General features: G+C 41.5%; 1 protein-coding gene across 1 annotated transcript; it reads left to right on the top strand.

The window, feature by feature from the left end:
• The first annotated feature begins 9,642 nt into the window (after positions 1-9,642).
• Positions 9,643-10,434, top strand: LOC147880056 (uncharacterized). Its single transcript, XM_087371646.1, has 2 exons — positions 9,643-9,866; positions 9,942-10,434. Exons 1-2 carry the CDS (start codon positions 9,643-9,645, stop codon positions 10,432-10,434), a joined length of 717 nt encoding a protein of 238 aa, XP_087227772.1.
• The last annotated feature ends 5,746 nt before the right edge of the window (positions 10,435-16,180 follow it).

Below are 16,180 nucleotides of genomic sequence, written 5' to 3' on the forward strand. Positions count from 1 at the left end.
AAACATTTAGGTGATTTAATGTACCTCCTCTCCATCATCACATAAATAACCAAAGTCAAGAAGAACTGTATATGATCGATGGAGCTCGAACTCGGCCTTCTTCGCATGTGCAAATATATAGCCCCAATGTTCTGGGAGAGAGCAAGTCACGTACCACCCCTGGTCTGCTACAAAGTCATTGGCAAACTTTGCCACCCTTGCAGAGAGCTTGAGGGAGAATCTATTCCACTCTGGGCATGTAGTACTACTTATGAGTTCCACTGCCAAACTTGTGGGAAAATCTTCCCATACCAAGCGAACCACCTCGACACAAGAATTACCATTGTGTGATAGACCTGGTGCTTTCACTTTTCTTAAAAATTCATCAACCCTACAATGTACAATTCAATCTCCCTAGATCAATGACTTATATTCCAAAATAAATGTACACATTTCTTAAAAAAAGAAACACTTACAGCTTTGGTGCATTCGACAACTGAATCTGTAATTACATCCATATATGCAAACAACTTTACATCTGCATCAAATCCTAGCTTGAAAGCTTCAGTTTGGCTGCAAAATCAAAAAATCATAACCAAGAAAGAGAGGAGTGATACTCACTAGATAAACTCGGTTGTTGATTAATGGAACTGGTTCTTGAAGCATGAAAATCGAGTCGTTGCTTTGTTCTCAGCTCTCGAGTCTTAGAGGACTCTATATTCTCCGATAGAAACTGCTTGTAAGAATTACAAAGGACAAGACTCTAGGTTATACTATATTTTCGTTAGTGTTAGTTGTTAACTATTACATAAGTATGAGGAGTAGAGGTCTCACAGGTCTTTTCTTGATAGCTGACTCTCCGTCCGTTGATCTAGGTCGTAATGTGATATCCACATAACGGTTCTCTGCATCCAATTCATCCTCATCCATATTGTCTTCCATGTTCTTCTCAAAGACTGAGCAGCAAATGTTGCAAACTTAAGTATATGGTAGATACCCGCATATATAGACATTGGTCTAGATGCCTATGGAATAGGAACTTTGGAGTATTACCTTCACGTCTATTTTTCTCAGTGGAATGTACTTTTCCCAGTGGGTAATCCAACCACCAAGGACACACATTAATCTTCCAAATCGTTATGCCCTTATCTTTCCAAGATAAGGGATACATGCTTCCCTCTTTCTCCATGTTTGTCCATGCCATGACCTCATATGGCATCCTTGCAGATGAATTGGTATCATGCAAAGACCGTATCCACCTATTATGTATGAAAGAATGTAGACATATGAGTAAAACAGTTTATTAATCCTAAGAGAAAGGAGAGGGTTGCTATTGTACCACCTATACACCAAACGTAAGGATGACTCCTGCATTTCTGGCTGCTTATCTGCTTCAAGAGTAGACTTCATATCCTTCCAAAGCATAGGGAAGGCTTCTTGGAGGTGAAGTCGTCTTTGCTCTCGAGCAAATGTCTTAAACCCATCGGGCAATTCCAAATCATGGCTTTGCAAATTGTTGATGATGGAAATCCCTCGCTCAAACAAGTATTGCCAATATGTTTCCTTTTTCACATGTAGTCGAAAATTTTGAGCATCCCCATACTTAGCAGATGCAACTGGATTATTTCCACGTGCCATCATCAATTGTTGTAGAAGCTCTTTTTTCCTATTAATATCATGGCAAAGGAAAAAAATATTAGCATCACTATGGAGTAATTGTGCAAAAACATTAATTGACATTACCTATTAGGATTGAGACGTGATGAGGCTAATATATGCACTTTGTCCTTAGTCGTGGCACCCTTTTGATTCCAATCATAACTAAATAGAAGCTCGAAGAAGCCATCACCATTTGCGGGATTGGCAACAGGTACCATCTTGTATGCTCGATCACGAAAGATGACTTCCACATTCTTAATAGCCTTACTAAATTTATTAGTATACTCCTCCAGACTCATCTTCGATTGATCAAGATTTTGAGTAGCTTTCTTGATCGCACGTGAAAAATCATCCTTCCATGAAAACAAGAAATCAAAACATTGTATGCTCGTTCATGAAAGATGACTTCCACATTCTTAATAGCCTTAATAAATTTATTAGTATACTCCTCCAAACTCCATCTTCGATTGATTAAGACTTTGAGTAGCTTTCTTGATTGCACGTGAAAAATCAACTTTCCATGAAGACAAGAAATCAGAACATTATCCTTTTTGGGACACCTTTCATAGAGCAAAGGGATATTTATAGTTCGCGCAGATACCTTCCAAACAAGTTGTGCCAAGACAATAGCTGGTGCTGTGTACCATGGGTTACTATTCTTCCTTTCTATTGCCATCTCCACTTCCACCCATGTCTTATCCTCTTCACTCAATAACTCAAGAAGTGAGGATTTATCTGCCATGCCAAATTTTTGAAAGAGGAAGACCTCGTGCCCATATGAATGCTCTACATGCGCTCGAACAAGTCTGCAATACCAACATATATTCACATGGGGATTACTTTCTAAAGAGGAGAAGTTAAAGACATAAATACCAATAGACTTAGTTTCTAAAGAGAAGAAGTTAAACTAGCTATACATAAAAGTATTATAAAAAGTTATCTTACTCATTGGTTGATTTTAAGGCAAGAAGTAGCTCTCCCTCTTGAGATTTCTGCACCTCTATGAATTGGCATCTCACTTGGATATGGCGAGTTGGCATTATTGAATAAGCTACAACATATCAATTCCACAAGTAAGCATGACATAATCATGTGCAATGCAAACTATAATAGAACATTTCCTTATGCATGATAGATTTATAAAAAAAGTACCGTCTTTGATCCGAGAAAACCATGCCTTCAACCTATGATTTCCATCCCAAACAAGGAACTTCTTCCCCTTCAAGTCTTGCCACTCATTACTTAGCTGGTTGTCGAAGTCCTCACTTATTTGATTCCAAATAGGTCCCCATCCTTGACGATCAAGTGCCGTAACATAGAAAAATTGATCACTTCCTGGCCATTGCAAGGATACTAGAAAAGGTGCACTATTTATAGCATAGCCTCTAGAATCAAAACTATCTCTCAAAACAGTAATCTCAGACGTTGATGTTCGAATAGCCTCATTAACAACCAATCTACAGAGAGGAATCAGAGGGGGTTCAATTCTTCTTTGCATCCGAAACTGATCAAGGACATCTTGCAAAAGTCCAATTTGAATCTCCTTCCCAAGTACTCTTACATGTGTTGGAGCTTTTTCTTTTGTCTTTTCTGCACTCTCTTGCTCTCCTTGGCCTCGAGGCTCTTCTTGCACCTCCTGTTGCTCAAGACTAATCACGGGATGAGATGATGACTCTTCTCGAGTGATAGTAGCCTCAGTTTCTGCAAGTGTCTCCATGTGTAGGTTATTTATATCATTTTGTGGAGTACGAGACGTACACTCCTCACTCACAGATCTTCTTGATGGTCCTGATCTCAATGCATAAGTTTTAGTTCCTTTGAATACATATCACAACCAACAAGGATGAGTTATATATTGCTCACGTCCATCATAGATATGCCAAGGTTATCAGTACCAGAAAGTTTTAGAATTACCTCTTGTAGTTGATTTCTTTCGCCTTGGTGCCATCTTGTCAGGATAAAAATGCTCACTACTATGAAACCTGTATATACAAAATGTTTCAAATCCTTAAGATAGTAGAATATAAAATGCATAAGCATATACAAATGATTCAAATCCTTAAGATAGTGAAATTTGTAACCCTTGATACATTGCAATGCAAACCCTTAAGACAATTGAGATACATATCAATTCCTTGAAAGAAGTTCTCAATACCAATATCTTTAAATGAATGCTAATCCTAATTCAATAATAGGAAGCGGAAAAGCTCCAACTAAACTCATTGTCCCCGAGTGACCCCCATGAAGCGTGTTTTTGTAAAGATCCAGCTCCGTTTTTCCGATCCCGCTACCTTGTCATCTATGCGGGAACACATTAATAAAATGCAGGGCCTCCATCAAGATATACTTCACGTTGGGAAAGAGCTCTCCTCAAAAGATATGGCTATCACACTTTTGTCTCGTGTGGTCCTGGACAGCCAGTACTCTGCCTTCTACTCCTTTCTAATCATGTCTGGCCGCCTCAACACCATTACCTAGAAGGAGCTTGTATCTACCAGCTAGAGAAATACAAAGAGTGTGTGTTATATAGTAAAAAGCCAGTGTGGCGTTCACAAAAGCATCTCACAGGAGTACCTAGTAGACATGAAGTAGCTGCTATTAGCTTGCTAAACTACATCATGAATTTCTGCAAAAAACCATGTGCATACTTTGTTTGTTACATGCAACAATATGTGATGTTTGCCAAAATTCAATGCCAAGAGAGAGTTTGACAAGCCAAAACAATCATGTCCAGTGTTTTTGAAGGTTCATCTTAAGTCCTCATATTCTTGCTTGTAAGTACGATATCATTCACATTATCGCTCGCAAGTATGATCTCTCATCCGAAATTATCTTTCCTTACTCCTAGTACGTATGATATCATCAGCATAATAAAATAGCACAATCAAATCTTTCCCCTTTTCATAATATATAAATTAGGCTCAATGGGAGTTATCACAAAGCCCTTGGACAAGAAAAACAGGTTTATCTTCTAATACCCTGCACAAGGTGCTTGCTCCAGCCAACAAAGAGCTTGGAAACCTTGTGCTTGTCTAGAAACAACAAAATCTTGGGGCTTCTGCACATAAACCTCGTCCCAAAGATCCCCCTTTTTTGCAGCTGTTGAGCAGGCATGTCTATCAAATGGGAGCTCATCCTGAGACTTAGATTCCATGCATCGTCACCACTGCTGCAGAAAGTATGGCCCATCTATTGCAACAGACCTCATACCCCTCATATTTCTATTTTCCATTGAATTCTAAGTAGATAGAAACTCTAAAGTTAAGCAACCCCAAAAGTTTAAAGAAAGCAATATCCAAAGAATATGAGTAAATAACATCATTAAAATGCAGAAGTACAGTACCGCTGCTACTCGCGTGAGCTTCCCTAGAGGATGATCCTCAACTCCCGAGCGAGTTCCCTCAAGGCCTAATATACGTGTGCAAGCAAAATAGTCGTTAGATAACAAAGCAAGTTTCAGCAACTGCAAAATAACAAAGCAAAATAGTCGTTAGATAACAAAGCAAGTTTCAGCAACCCCAAACTCCATGAGACCGAAAAAAAGGGGGGGGCTCAGCAGGCCCCTAGAGTCTGGGCTAGAAGGCACTCAACAAACGTAAGGCCCACAGTAAAATTGTATTCTCTAAACACAAGGACTACTGTTCTCTTTATTCAAATTGACTAGGTGTAACAACACCCTTCGTAAGTGGTGCAATATCCAGATAAGCGAGGGTTCTTGAAGAAGTATCCTGCACACAACTTCCCCATGAAAATCTATTTCACAAGAAACGATCATGTAAATACGAGAGATTGGATCACAGCGTAATGCAGCATACCTTCTTCGTAAGCATATTTGGCTGCTTCGCAAAATGCCCTGTTCAAAGATTTTTTCCCTTTATTCTCAACTGGCGGGTGCTTCACGGGAGTGCTTTCTGTGACATGCGCACCCGGTTACTAGCTCCAGTAGCAGTAGCTTGTGCAGGAGGCCTAGGGCCAATAATGCGAATAGGAGCGCCTGAGAAAATGAGAACTTGTAAGAAAAAATGAGGGACACCAGATCCACGCATGGCACAGAGCGCAATAGTACAGAGCACGCATGGCAAGAATTGAACGCGAAATATGCATACGCACGCAGACTCTGGGGGCCCATGAGACCAAAAAAAGTGGGGGGCTCAGCAGCCCCCCTTTTTTCGGATCTGAAAGCCCATGAAACCAAAAAAAGGGGGGGCTCAGCAGCCCCCCAGAGTCTGCGAGGAGATGATGCTCTTGGCTATGCAATAGAGCCAGGAAACCGTTGTGATTTCTAAAGCCAAGCAAAAGTGATCAGGCGGTTAAGGAGGCAGCATCAAAAGGGGCCGGAAGAGCGAAGCACCAAAAAGAGGAAGCACATGAGAGAAGGTGGCAGCTGCGAGGTCGAGCGATGAAGAGCAACATTGTGGGCAGAGGATCAAAAAGAGGCGAGGCGACTGCATGTATGCACTGCTAGTGGACAGCCACGCTCCCAGTAATGAGACCCATAGTATTGGTAGTAGCAAGCGAAGGAAGGAGACCTTGCGAGTTGAGTGGCGAGCCTGATCATGTAGTCCGTATCCCACTTGCAAAGGAGAGAAGGCAGCAGCTAAGAGAAGAAGAAAACCCATGGCAAGGTTGGTGCACCTGTGTTGTAAAAGGGAAGCAACAAAGCTCGTAAGCTCAGGTAACATCAAAGGCGACACGAGGGAGCTGCAGCCTATGTAGAGGCTAATAAGTTGAGCTGGGAGGTAAGGGTCACAGTAGTTAAGGTGAGAAGAAGAGCAGATCACCTAGCGCAGACTCTGGGGGGCTGCTGAGCCCCCCCTTTTTTCGGTTTCATAGAGCTTTCAAAAGCTCTATGAAACCGAAAAAAGAAAACCGAAAAAAGAGAGCTTCTGAAAGCTCTATGAAACCGCCCTTTTTTCGGTTTCATAGAGCTTTCAGAAGCTCTATGAAACCGAAAAGAGAGCTTCTGAAAGCTCTATGAAACCGAAAAAAGGGGGGGGCTCAGCAGCCCCCCCCTTTTTTCAGTTTCATGGAGCTTCAAACTCTATTGAAAACTCTATGAGACCAGAAAAAAGGGGGGGGCTGCTAGCGCAGACTCTGGGGGGCTGCTGAGCCCCCCCTTTTTTCTGGTTTCATAGATAGGGAACGAAGGAGGGAGGAGAGAGGTCGACCTTATCGATAGGATAGAGGGAGGGAGGAGAGTGGAAAGGTGGAAGGAGGGAGGAGGGAGCCAAGATAGGGGACGAAGGAGGGAGGAGAGTGGAAAGAGGGAGGAGATAGGAGGATAGGTGGAAGGAGATAAGAGAGAGCCGAGAGTGGAAGGAGGGAGGAGAGAGCCGAGAGTGGAAGGAGGGAGGAGAGTGGAAGGAGGGAGGAAAGAGCCGAGAGAGGGGACGAAGGAGGGAGGAGAGAGCCGAGAGTGGAAGGAGGGAGGAGAGTGGAAGGAGGGAGGAAAGAGCCGAGAGAGGGGACGAAGGAGGGAGGAGAGAGGTCGACCTTATCCCGTGGTGCTTGCGTATTATACTCATCGTATCACTGAATTTCCCTTCATCGTTAAATTGATTTGGGTACCTTGGTTCGCAATCACCTACATTTTCTACTCATCATAGACTCGGTTAATTGGGCCGTATTCAACAGGATATTTTATTTAAGTTAGAGGGGAAGATCAGTGCAAAGCAAGAACCAAATGGCGGAGTTGATCTACCGAAATTACTATCATCCTAGGTGAGAGACCCATTCGATAATGCAATTAGTTTCTTTGTTCTCTGTGTGGCTTGAAGCTATCAATGATGAAACAAAACGGTGGCTCATCCCTCGATACCATCGCAAGCAAGGATGTCTCCAAAGCGTCATCAGTGTGCGATCGGCCAACGTGCATCGATGATGTACCCACTGTCTTCCTACTAGATAGCCCACGTTGTTTTGAATGCTAGATAGCCCACGTTGTTTTGAAGGAGTCTCTCCTTCATCTCTCTACAATCATTAATCGTCCCTATAATAGCATGTGGCTTTTAAGGCTTAAGATTGTGGCATCCTGGCATAATCCAAGTTTGTGAAAGAATCTCGGCCGCCACCTTTCTCACCATCATTCCAGCTCAATGGGTTGTAATGACGGCCACATGGCTACTTCTCATTGTGGTATCAGGGCATCATCGACATTGGAATTAGCTCAAACACCACCTGTTTCACAATCCTCTACCCATTCTCTATCCATTTTCAATATTTGCACTCTGCTTTCTCATGACCACGCATCCTAATACTACTCTCTTGTCATTTTCTCCTCTTCATTCTCTCCCACCATTACTTTCTAAGTCTCTTTGGTTGCCTTCTAGCTTTGCATCACACTGCATTTCTCTCTTTCATCCCTTCTTATTATCATAATCCGTGTTGGGTTATCATCCCTCTGCTCTCAATGCCATGTTGGATTACCATCCCTTTGCTCTCAAGATTGTCTGTATTCTCTGACCTCCTCTAATAACCACTTTCTCTGAGCTCTCTCTGTCTTTGGTATCTTTTGTTGTGTCATCCAAAATGGCTACAGAAGAGGCTTCTATTGAATGGCTTATTGAAGGAGTGAATCTATCACACTCTATCCCGCTCAAGGATGGAAGAAGGATTGTTAGTAAACATTTCCTTCAAAGCCTTCTTCCCCATATGCACAAGCTCATCTGCCTTAAGGCAGTCATTGAAGGTGAAGCAACAATGAAGGTAAAGTTTTCATCTGAGTGGGATATTGATGGTCAAGAGCATTACGTACTGGATGCCTCCTTGACAAAAAGGTATGCTCTCATCCACAATACAATCATGGCAGCAAGTACTATTAGTGATCTTGAAGAGCCTGGTTCATCATCACGTTGTGTTGCTAGTAGAGTTTACTCCGAAGAGTTTGGCAAAGAAGGAAAGAAAACCTCTCAACCATCTCCTTACGTGGATCTTGAAGAGTTAAATCCCATTGAGAAGCCTGGTATGTACCACAATTCTTATAAGTCGAGGACTGATGTTGACATTGAGATGATGCAGACTTCACACATTGACCTTGAAGGCTCAAATGAGGACCATTCAAAAGATGAATGTCAGATTAGCAAAAGCATCATACCTTGGATCATGGAGAACAAGCAAGCCAATATACTCAAAACGCGGATCGCAAATATAAAGCAAAGGAAGCAAGTCACTGAATTACCAAGGGTATATAATGGAAGTATGCTATTGGAATTTCCTCCAACTTTTGGAAACATCAATGGCATGAATGGCATGGAGCAAAAATTTGATGGCCACATATGGACTAAACCATCAACCACCAACATGGCTATCTCATGTACAGTAAGGCTTAGCTACTGTGTTGGCTCATTAGAATGCCATAGAATTACTTGCCCTTATTTTGCAAACAATAAGAAGTTTAACACATCCTTTTTTAGAGGCTACCTACAAAAGAAGGTTGCTCTTGGACTCTTGACTGAAGAGGAGAGGAACAAGATTGTTTGTCACTATTGTTGTAAGCCTGCTTATTGCATTGATACTTGTAATTGCATAGTATATTATGTAATGCCATTTGATGAAACAATGACTAGATTGATGGTCCATGTTGGTGAACATCAGCACCCCGTACAGCCAGGAACATCTAAGGCAATGATAGAGAAAACAAAGAAGCTTGTTGCAGATGTTTTGAAGGTGGATAAAAATGTTGGACCACGCAAAGCTCAAATGAGTGTTGCCAAGGAGCTCTTGAATTCATCATTGATGAGAGGAGACAATAATGAAGGGGCAAGTGTGGGAGATCTAGAGTTGACCAACTTTCTTGAGCAATTGGTACCACTAGTTGAGAATCAACGGTATGTTTGTTTGTAGCTAAGTGATTTTTAATTTACTTAACTTTAGAATGGTATAAAGACCTTCTAAATAGTTGACTTCTGATGTTACAGGTTCAAACGGATTGTTGCACAAGAGAAGAAGGCAAGGTTACCTGTTGGGGAAGGTTATGACAGCCTTCTTTTACTAAAGAAAAGGTCTATGTATTCATTCTTCCATGGAAATCGTTTTCCAGGGCAAGGCTTGCCAGATGAAAAATGTTTTGTTTTTAAAATGTCAACCAATGGTCCAACATCTAGTGTGGATCTTGTTAATCGCATGAGAAGAGGAGGAAATGGTGATTTGAGGAATTCATGGGTACAATTTGATCACACCCATCGAGTGATTGGGTGGAGCACAATGGCATGTCATGTTTATGATCCTAGGTATAACTTCCCTCCATCCTTATGTATCCATGTTGTTGTGGTATAATATTTAATAATGTTGGCTTTGTCTACCAGTGTGCAAGAATTAATGACCATCGCCACATGTGAGATGAAAGATGAAGATGCTGCAAGCCAAATCCTATTTTGGGAGATGTTGAATGCCACAATGAAAGAATGTGGGTATCCCCCTGCAGATTTTCATGGTTTCATGTCTGATGAAGCTGGAGCAAATTGGATAGCTGTGAGAACTATTTTCAATGGGGGTCCAAACAACATAATTGTTGGGAGAGAGCGCTCATGTCTCTTCCATTGGGAACAAAGCTTGCATAAGCACACAAGTAAATTCATCAAAGAGGATATGAGGAACGAGCATATCACCATGTGTGAGAATTGGAGATTATGTAAGACAAAGCAAGAAGCTACCAACCAAGCAAAGCTCATTCGGAAGTGGTGGCATGCAGGACACGTCCGTGTGGCCGACATTCCTTCAATGGACATATGGTTTAGTTGGTGGGATGTGCGGATCGCCCATTGGGGGAATCTCATGAGTGCGGTATGTATTTTGTAGATAAATGTAATAAGCCAATCTAATTACCTCCCTTTTTACCGCAGGTAACAAAGAGTTCCTTGGAGGAGGCACACACTCCAAGGTCAAATCTAGCTGAAAGCATGCATGGTAGTTGGCTAGCAGGAGAAGGGTTTAAGACAAAGATACAATTATATGATTGTTGTGTCTCGGACATGGCAAATGCCCTATTACAAAGTGCCAAACAATATGCATATATGATTGGAAGGCATGTTGGGGATGGTCCTAACTTGGAATCCTTGATGCAAAGAGTGGCCTCAAGGAGTACACCTTCACCAGCACAAGTTGCACAAATGGTGCATGAAACAGTTGCAGGGACACCAATGTATGAAGAACCAAGACCATTACATGGGGATAAGGTAACAGTCCAAAGAAAGAGAAGCAAGTCATCAAGTATACATTTAGAAAACACCTCACACAAGCCAGGGTATGTGATGGAGACCAGAGATCGTAAGCAAAGAGGGCGGCCGAGAAAAATTAGGTTCGAGACAGAAGGTGGAGATTGGCATTCAATAAAACCGCAAGGTAATACCCAACCAGTGGATGTTGAGGCTTCCACAATGGAGCAAGGTGGAGTTCAAGGGGAGTCTACAAAAACATCATGGGAAAAACATGGCAATGTAGGGGAAGCTGAAGGAGCTCAGAATGAGACCATGCCCACAAGAGAACAAGCCCCAACGGCTCCACCTATGAGACGAGGAGGCCTTCCTAGTGGCCTCTCTATTGTTGAGGTGCCTATCCACCGTACCTTTTGGGCAATTCGAAGGACCTCCAAAAACTCTAAAGTGAAGTGTCTTGGATTCATAGATGGAAAGGTTAAGTGTAATCGATATATACAAAGCAGTTCACAAGGAGTGGTGGCACCCTGTTTCTACTCTGAACGCGCGGCGGCATCCAGGGGTAGGAGGACCAAAAGCACAATGGATGTGGTTTTGTAATGATGATATAACTCATACATGGCACCTAGATCATAATATCATGCATGTTCCTGAACGTCCATCTGTGTGGAAGGTGGATGTGGAAACAAACATCACAAGTGAGGAGATAGGCAATCTCATCAAGGCTGGTTTTAGACTGCAAATAGTGGATCAACCCCATGTAAATTGGAGGACACCAAATGTACCTCAAGGATCAGCACCGATGCCAACTAATTTTTGTGATGCACATGGAGGGCCGGCATCCATACCAAGGAATTTAGCTCAACACACATTGGTAAGAACCACAAAATGGAGGCATGACATATCTAAGGAGGCTGCAAAAAGAATAGCTAGTGCTCAATCTATGCACGCTGTTGTCATGGGAGAAATGACAGTGGAGCTTCTTCATCATAGTATTTTCCATTTGAGAACAACAGGGTCTGACAAGGCTCGGATGTCTTACGATGTGCACATCAAGACTGAACCCATGTGTACATGTCCAGATTTTCAAAAAAGAGAGTTGGGTCAAAAACCTTACCTGGCATGCAAACATATCTATTACATCTTCATCCGTGTATTGGGATTGGATCCAAATCAACACATGCTTATTCATCAACCAACCCTTTCCACTATGGATGTTTCATCAGTGCTTAGTCGACCTAGGATCTCAATCCATAGACCTGAATGCAAAATATAAACTTGGTTGGTATTATGATAGCCCACTTTTTGATGTGACACTTTTTTTTGCTCAAAATTTGTTGTGTTGAGTCAACACAATGTTCTTAATGTGGAACATTTTACTAATTGCTTTGGCCTTTTCAAATAATAGAACTACATGAAAATTGGCATATGCTTACTTGAAGTTTCATTAAACCTTTGTTGCCTTAGCAACAATCCATAGACTTGAATGCATAATACATATTTGCTGGTATTGTGATGGCTCATTTTTATATATGATATCATTTATTACTGACTTGCAATATAAATTACTTGGATTAATAGCTTTGTCTTTTTTAGTCCATAGAATTGCTAATTGCTTTGGTATTTCCTAGGATAAATCCATAGATACAGGATAAGTAATTACTTTGTTATTTTTTGATTAGTAGGTCTTTTTTTATGGGACTCTAAAAAAGCTCACAAACTTTGATAAATTTCCAAAAAAGCTCGCATTAAAAAGCTCACAATAAAATTTTCCCCAGGCAGAAGCTGTGTTTTTTGTAGTGACAGAATATTTTGCAGTGTTTTGTAATAGCGTCTGATTCTCTTTCACAGATTGTCACTGGAAAGCTTGACAAGAACAACTTCCAAGCATGGAAGTTTAGAATGATGAATTTCCTTATGGGAAAAGGCTACTGGGAGTTCATTATAGGAAATGAAGAAGAACCAGTTCTTTCTAATGTTCCCAATCAACAGGAAATGCAGGCATTTAAAGGATGACATGAGAGAGCCAGAAAAGTTATGTACTGGCTATCTATCAGTATTTCAGATTCAATGATTGTGCATATTCAGGATGCAAGTACACCAAAGGTGGCATGGGATACTTTGGCTAAAATGTATAGCACAAATACGCAGGCCAGGAAAATGCAGCTCAAGCAGGAACTGCACAATGTGTGCAGAGAGAAAATATGAGCATCAATGACTACCACATGAAGGTGAAGAAAATTGCGGATGCACTTGCTTCCATTGGGTCACCAGTGGATGATGACGATTTAGTTTCTGTGACCTTGAATGGTCTAGGAAAGGATTATGCACAGTTCTGGACATCCATTGCCGTCCGTGAAAAATTTCCTGATTTTGAGGAGTTGATTGCTCTTCTAACTTCTGAACAGCAGAGAAATGGTGGTGCATCTTCTTCAGGAGGAACTTCAAAAGAAACTGTCTTCTACTCAAATGCTAGAAGGGGTAGAGGTAGAGGTAGAGGAGGCCGATTTGGAGGCCGTGGTAGAAATCAGAATATGCAGCAAACTCAAGAAAACCAGTCCTATGCAGGAGGACGTGGTAACTCTAGAGGCAGGGGGAGCCAAAGAGGTCATGGTGGATGGCAGAGAGGCCAAAATGCAAACAGCAATGTTGAATGCTACTACTGTGGTAAAATGGGGCATATGGCTAAAGACTGCTACAAAAAGCAGAATGACATTATGAATGGAAAATTGCAGCAATGCAATTATGCATCCTCTAGTAGACAGGGTGATGACAGAAATGAGCATTTGTTTATGGTACAACATATGACAAATTTTGTGACAAGTGTAGAAGAAAGCAACGATGTGTGGTATGTTGACTCAGGTGCATCAAACCACATGACAGGTCATGCTGAATGGATGTAGGATGCAAGGAAAATGGAAAAACTAGGATTTGTGGAGACTGGTGATGATACTGCACATCCTATTGTGCAGATTGGCAAAATTCCTTTGTCTATGCAGGATGGGAAAAAGAAATACTTGTCTGATGTATTTCATGTCCCGAACATCACCAAGAACCTGGTTTCTGCTAGTCAAATGGTTGAGCAGAGCTTGCAGGTCAGATTCGATCCTCATGGATGCTTTGTTGAGGATATGAAAAATAATGGTCGCTTGATAGCAAAAGGAAAGAAGAAGGGCAGGATGTTTACGCTGGATGCGGACATGCCTGAATTGAGTGCAGTAATGTTTGCACATGGGACCAATGTAGTTGCAGATATTGATATCTGACATAAACGCATTGGTCATGTTAATGTACAGTGACTTAAATCAATGCAGGCCCAAAATATTGTTGCAGGATTGCCTAAATTCAAGGTTGCAGAAATGCATAAGGTGTGTGAAGCCTGTCAATTTGGAAAACAGGCAAGGAAACCATTTCCTAAGCATGTTCAAGAGAGTAAGAAGCCATTGGAATTAATCCACTTTGATGTGTAGGCTACTAAAGCTGCATCTATTGGAGGCTATCATTACTTTGTCACCTTTATTGATGACTACAGTAGAAAAGTTTGGGTGTATTTTATGAAAAAAAAAAGTGAAGTGTTTGGGCACTTCAAAGTTTTTAAAGCTATGGTTGAAAAAGAAACACGCTTGCAAATAAAATGCCTAAGGTCAGATGGAGGGGGAGAGTACCTCTCAAATGAATTTGCAAGGTTCCTACAGGAGCATGGCATAAAGCAACAATATTCATGCAGTCATACTCCACAGCAAAATGGACTTGCAGAAAGGAAAAACAGGCACATTGGAGAGGTATCTCGTGCCATGCTCAATGAAAAAGACCTGCCAAATTTTTATTGGGCTGAAGCAATTGCTACAGCAGTTTACATAATGAACAGGACTCCCACTGCAGCAATACATGGCATGATGCCAGAGGAGATGTATACTGGTAGGAAACCAGATATTTCCCATTTGATAATTTTTGGTTGCATTGCCTATGTTCATGTGCCAGATGAATTGAGGTCCAAGTTGGATCCAAAAGTTGAGAAGTGCGTCTTTATTGGTTATTCTCTGCAGTAGAAAAGGTATAGATGCTATAACCCTTCTACTCGTAAGTTACAGTGAGCAGAGATGTTGTTTTTTATGAGATGAGCAGCTGGTATAAACCAGTAAATGTGATGATTGATGTAGATGCACAAAATGGTAATGCTGCATAGAATTCACAACAGCAATCACAAAATATCAGTGGACCTGCAGTGTCCTCTAGTAGTGGTTCACATACCTCGCCATGGACAGCTAGATTGAGATTAGGAGAACTCCTCAAAGCAATGCAGATACTGGTATGTAGGTATCACGAAAAGGAAAAGAGAAGGTAGATCAGCCCATGTTTGATGTGAATGCAAGTCACTCTTATGTGGATGGTGAATCCAGTGGCTCAGAACAAAGCATTGATGATGAGTTGGGTATTCCTTCTGTTGTTACACTTGGAGTAAGGAAGACCAGGGATGTTTTGAGAGCACCTAGAAGTGAGCCTATTTTGCGCAGGTCTACCAGAGCTAGGTATCCTATGGATAGGCTGAAGTATGATGGATTTACAGCCATTCACTATGCCTATATGGTCAAAGTGATACAGGAACTAGAACCCATTTCTTTTGAGCAAGCCATGGGAAAAGAAAAATGGAAGAAAGCCATGGATGAAGAAATGGATGCCTTGGATGCAAATGCAACATGGGAATTGGTGCCTTTGCCTAAAGACAAGAATGCAATTGGCTGTAAATGGGTTTATAAGGTGAAGCACAATGCAGATGGTTCTGTGAACAGATACAAGGCAAGATTAGTTGTCAAGGGGTATGCACAGACATATGGCATTGATTATGAAGAAACATTCAGTCCAGTTGCAAGGATGGCGACTATAAGAGCAGTCATTGCTATGGCTGCATCAAAGGGATGGTCTTTACATCAGATGGATGTAAAGAATGCCTTCTTGCATGGTGATTTGCAAGAAGAGGTCTATATGGAGCAGCCACCAGGTTATGTGCATGCTGTTCATCCTGAGTTTGTTTGCAGGTTGAAGAAAGCCTTGTATGGCTTGAAGCAAGCACCTAGAGCATGGTCTGACAAGATAGGACAGTATCTTGTTACTATTGGCTTTCAGATTTCCAAGGCAGATTTCTCACTCTATGTGAGAAAAACAGAGAAAGGTATTATGCTACTTGTCATTTATGTTGATGATTTGATCATCACAGGTGATAGTGATGAAGACATCCTTCATGTAAAAATGCTATTGAAGCAGAAGTTTGAGATGAAGGATTTGGGAGAGCTACGTTATTTCTTGGGCATTGAGGTGATTAGATCACCAAGTGGGATACAGCTCTTACAGAGGCAGTATGGACTGGACATGCTGTCCAAATATGGGATGAT

This window comes from Dipteris shenzhenensis, chromosome 33, assembly GCF_047967505.1.
Source record: "Dipteris shenzhenensis isolate YYH24624 ecotype China chromosome 33, Dip_SZ_1.0, whole genome shotgun sequence".
Classification (NCBI taxonomy): Eukaryota; Viridiplantae; Streptophyta; class Polypodiopsida; order Gleicheniales; family Dipteridaceae; genus Dipteris; species Dipteris shenzhenensis.

Bases quoted from the DNA above. Each gene is read 5' to 3' on its own strand.
- LOC147880056 (XM_087371646.1), top strand. From the start codon at position 9,643: ATGTATTCATTCTTCCATGGAAATCGTTTTCCAGGGCAAGGCTTGCCA. The intron at 9,867-9,941 runs GTATAACTTCCC...TTTGTCTACCAG, and splicing joins TGTCATGTTTATGATCCTAG to TGTGCAAGAATTAATGACCA.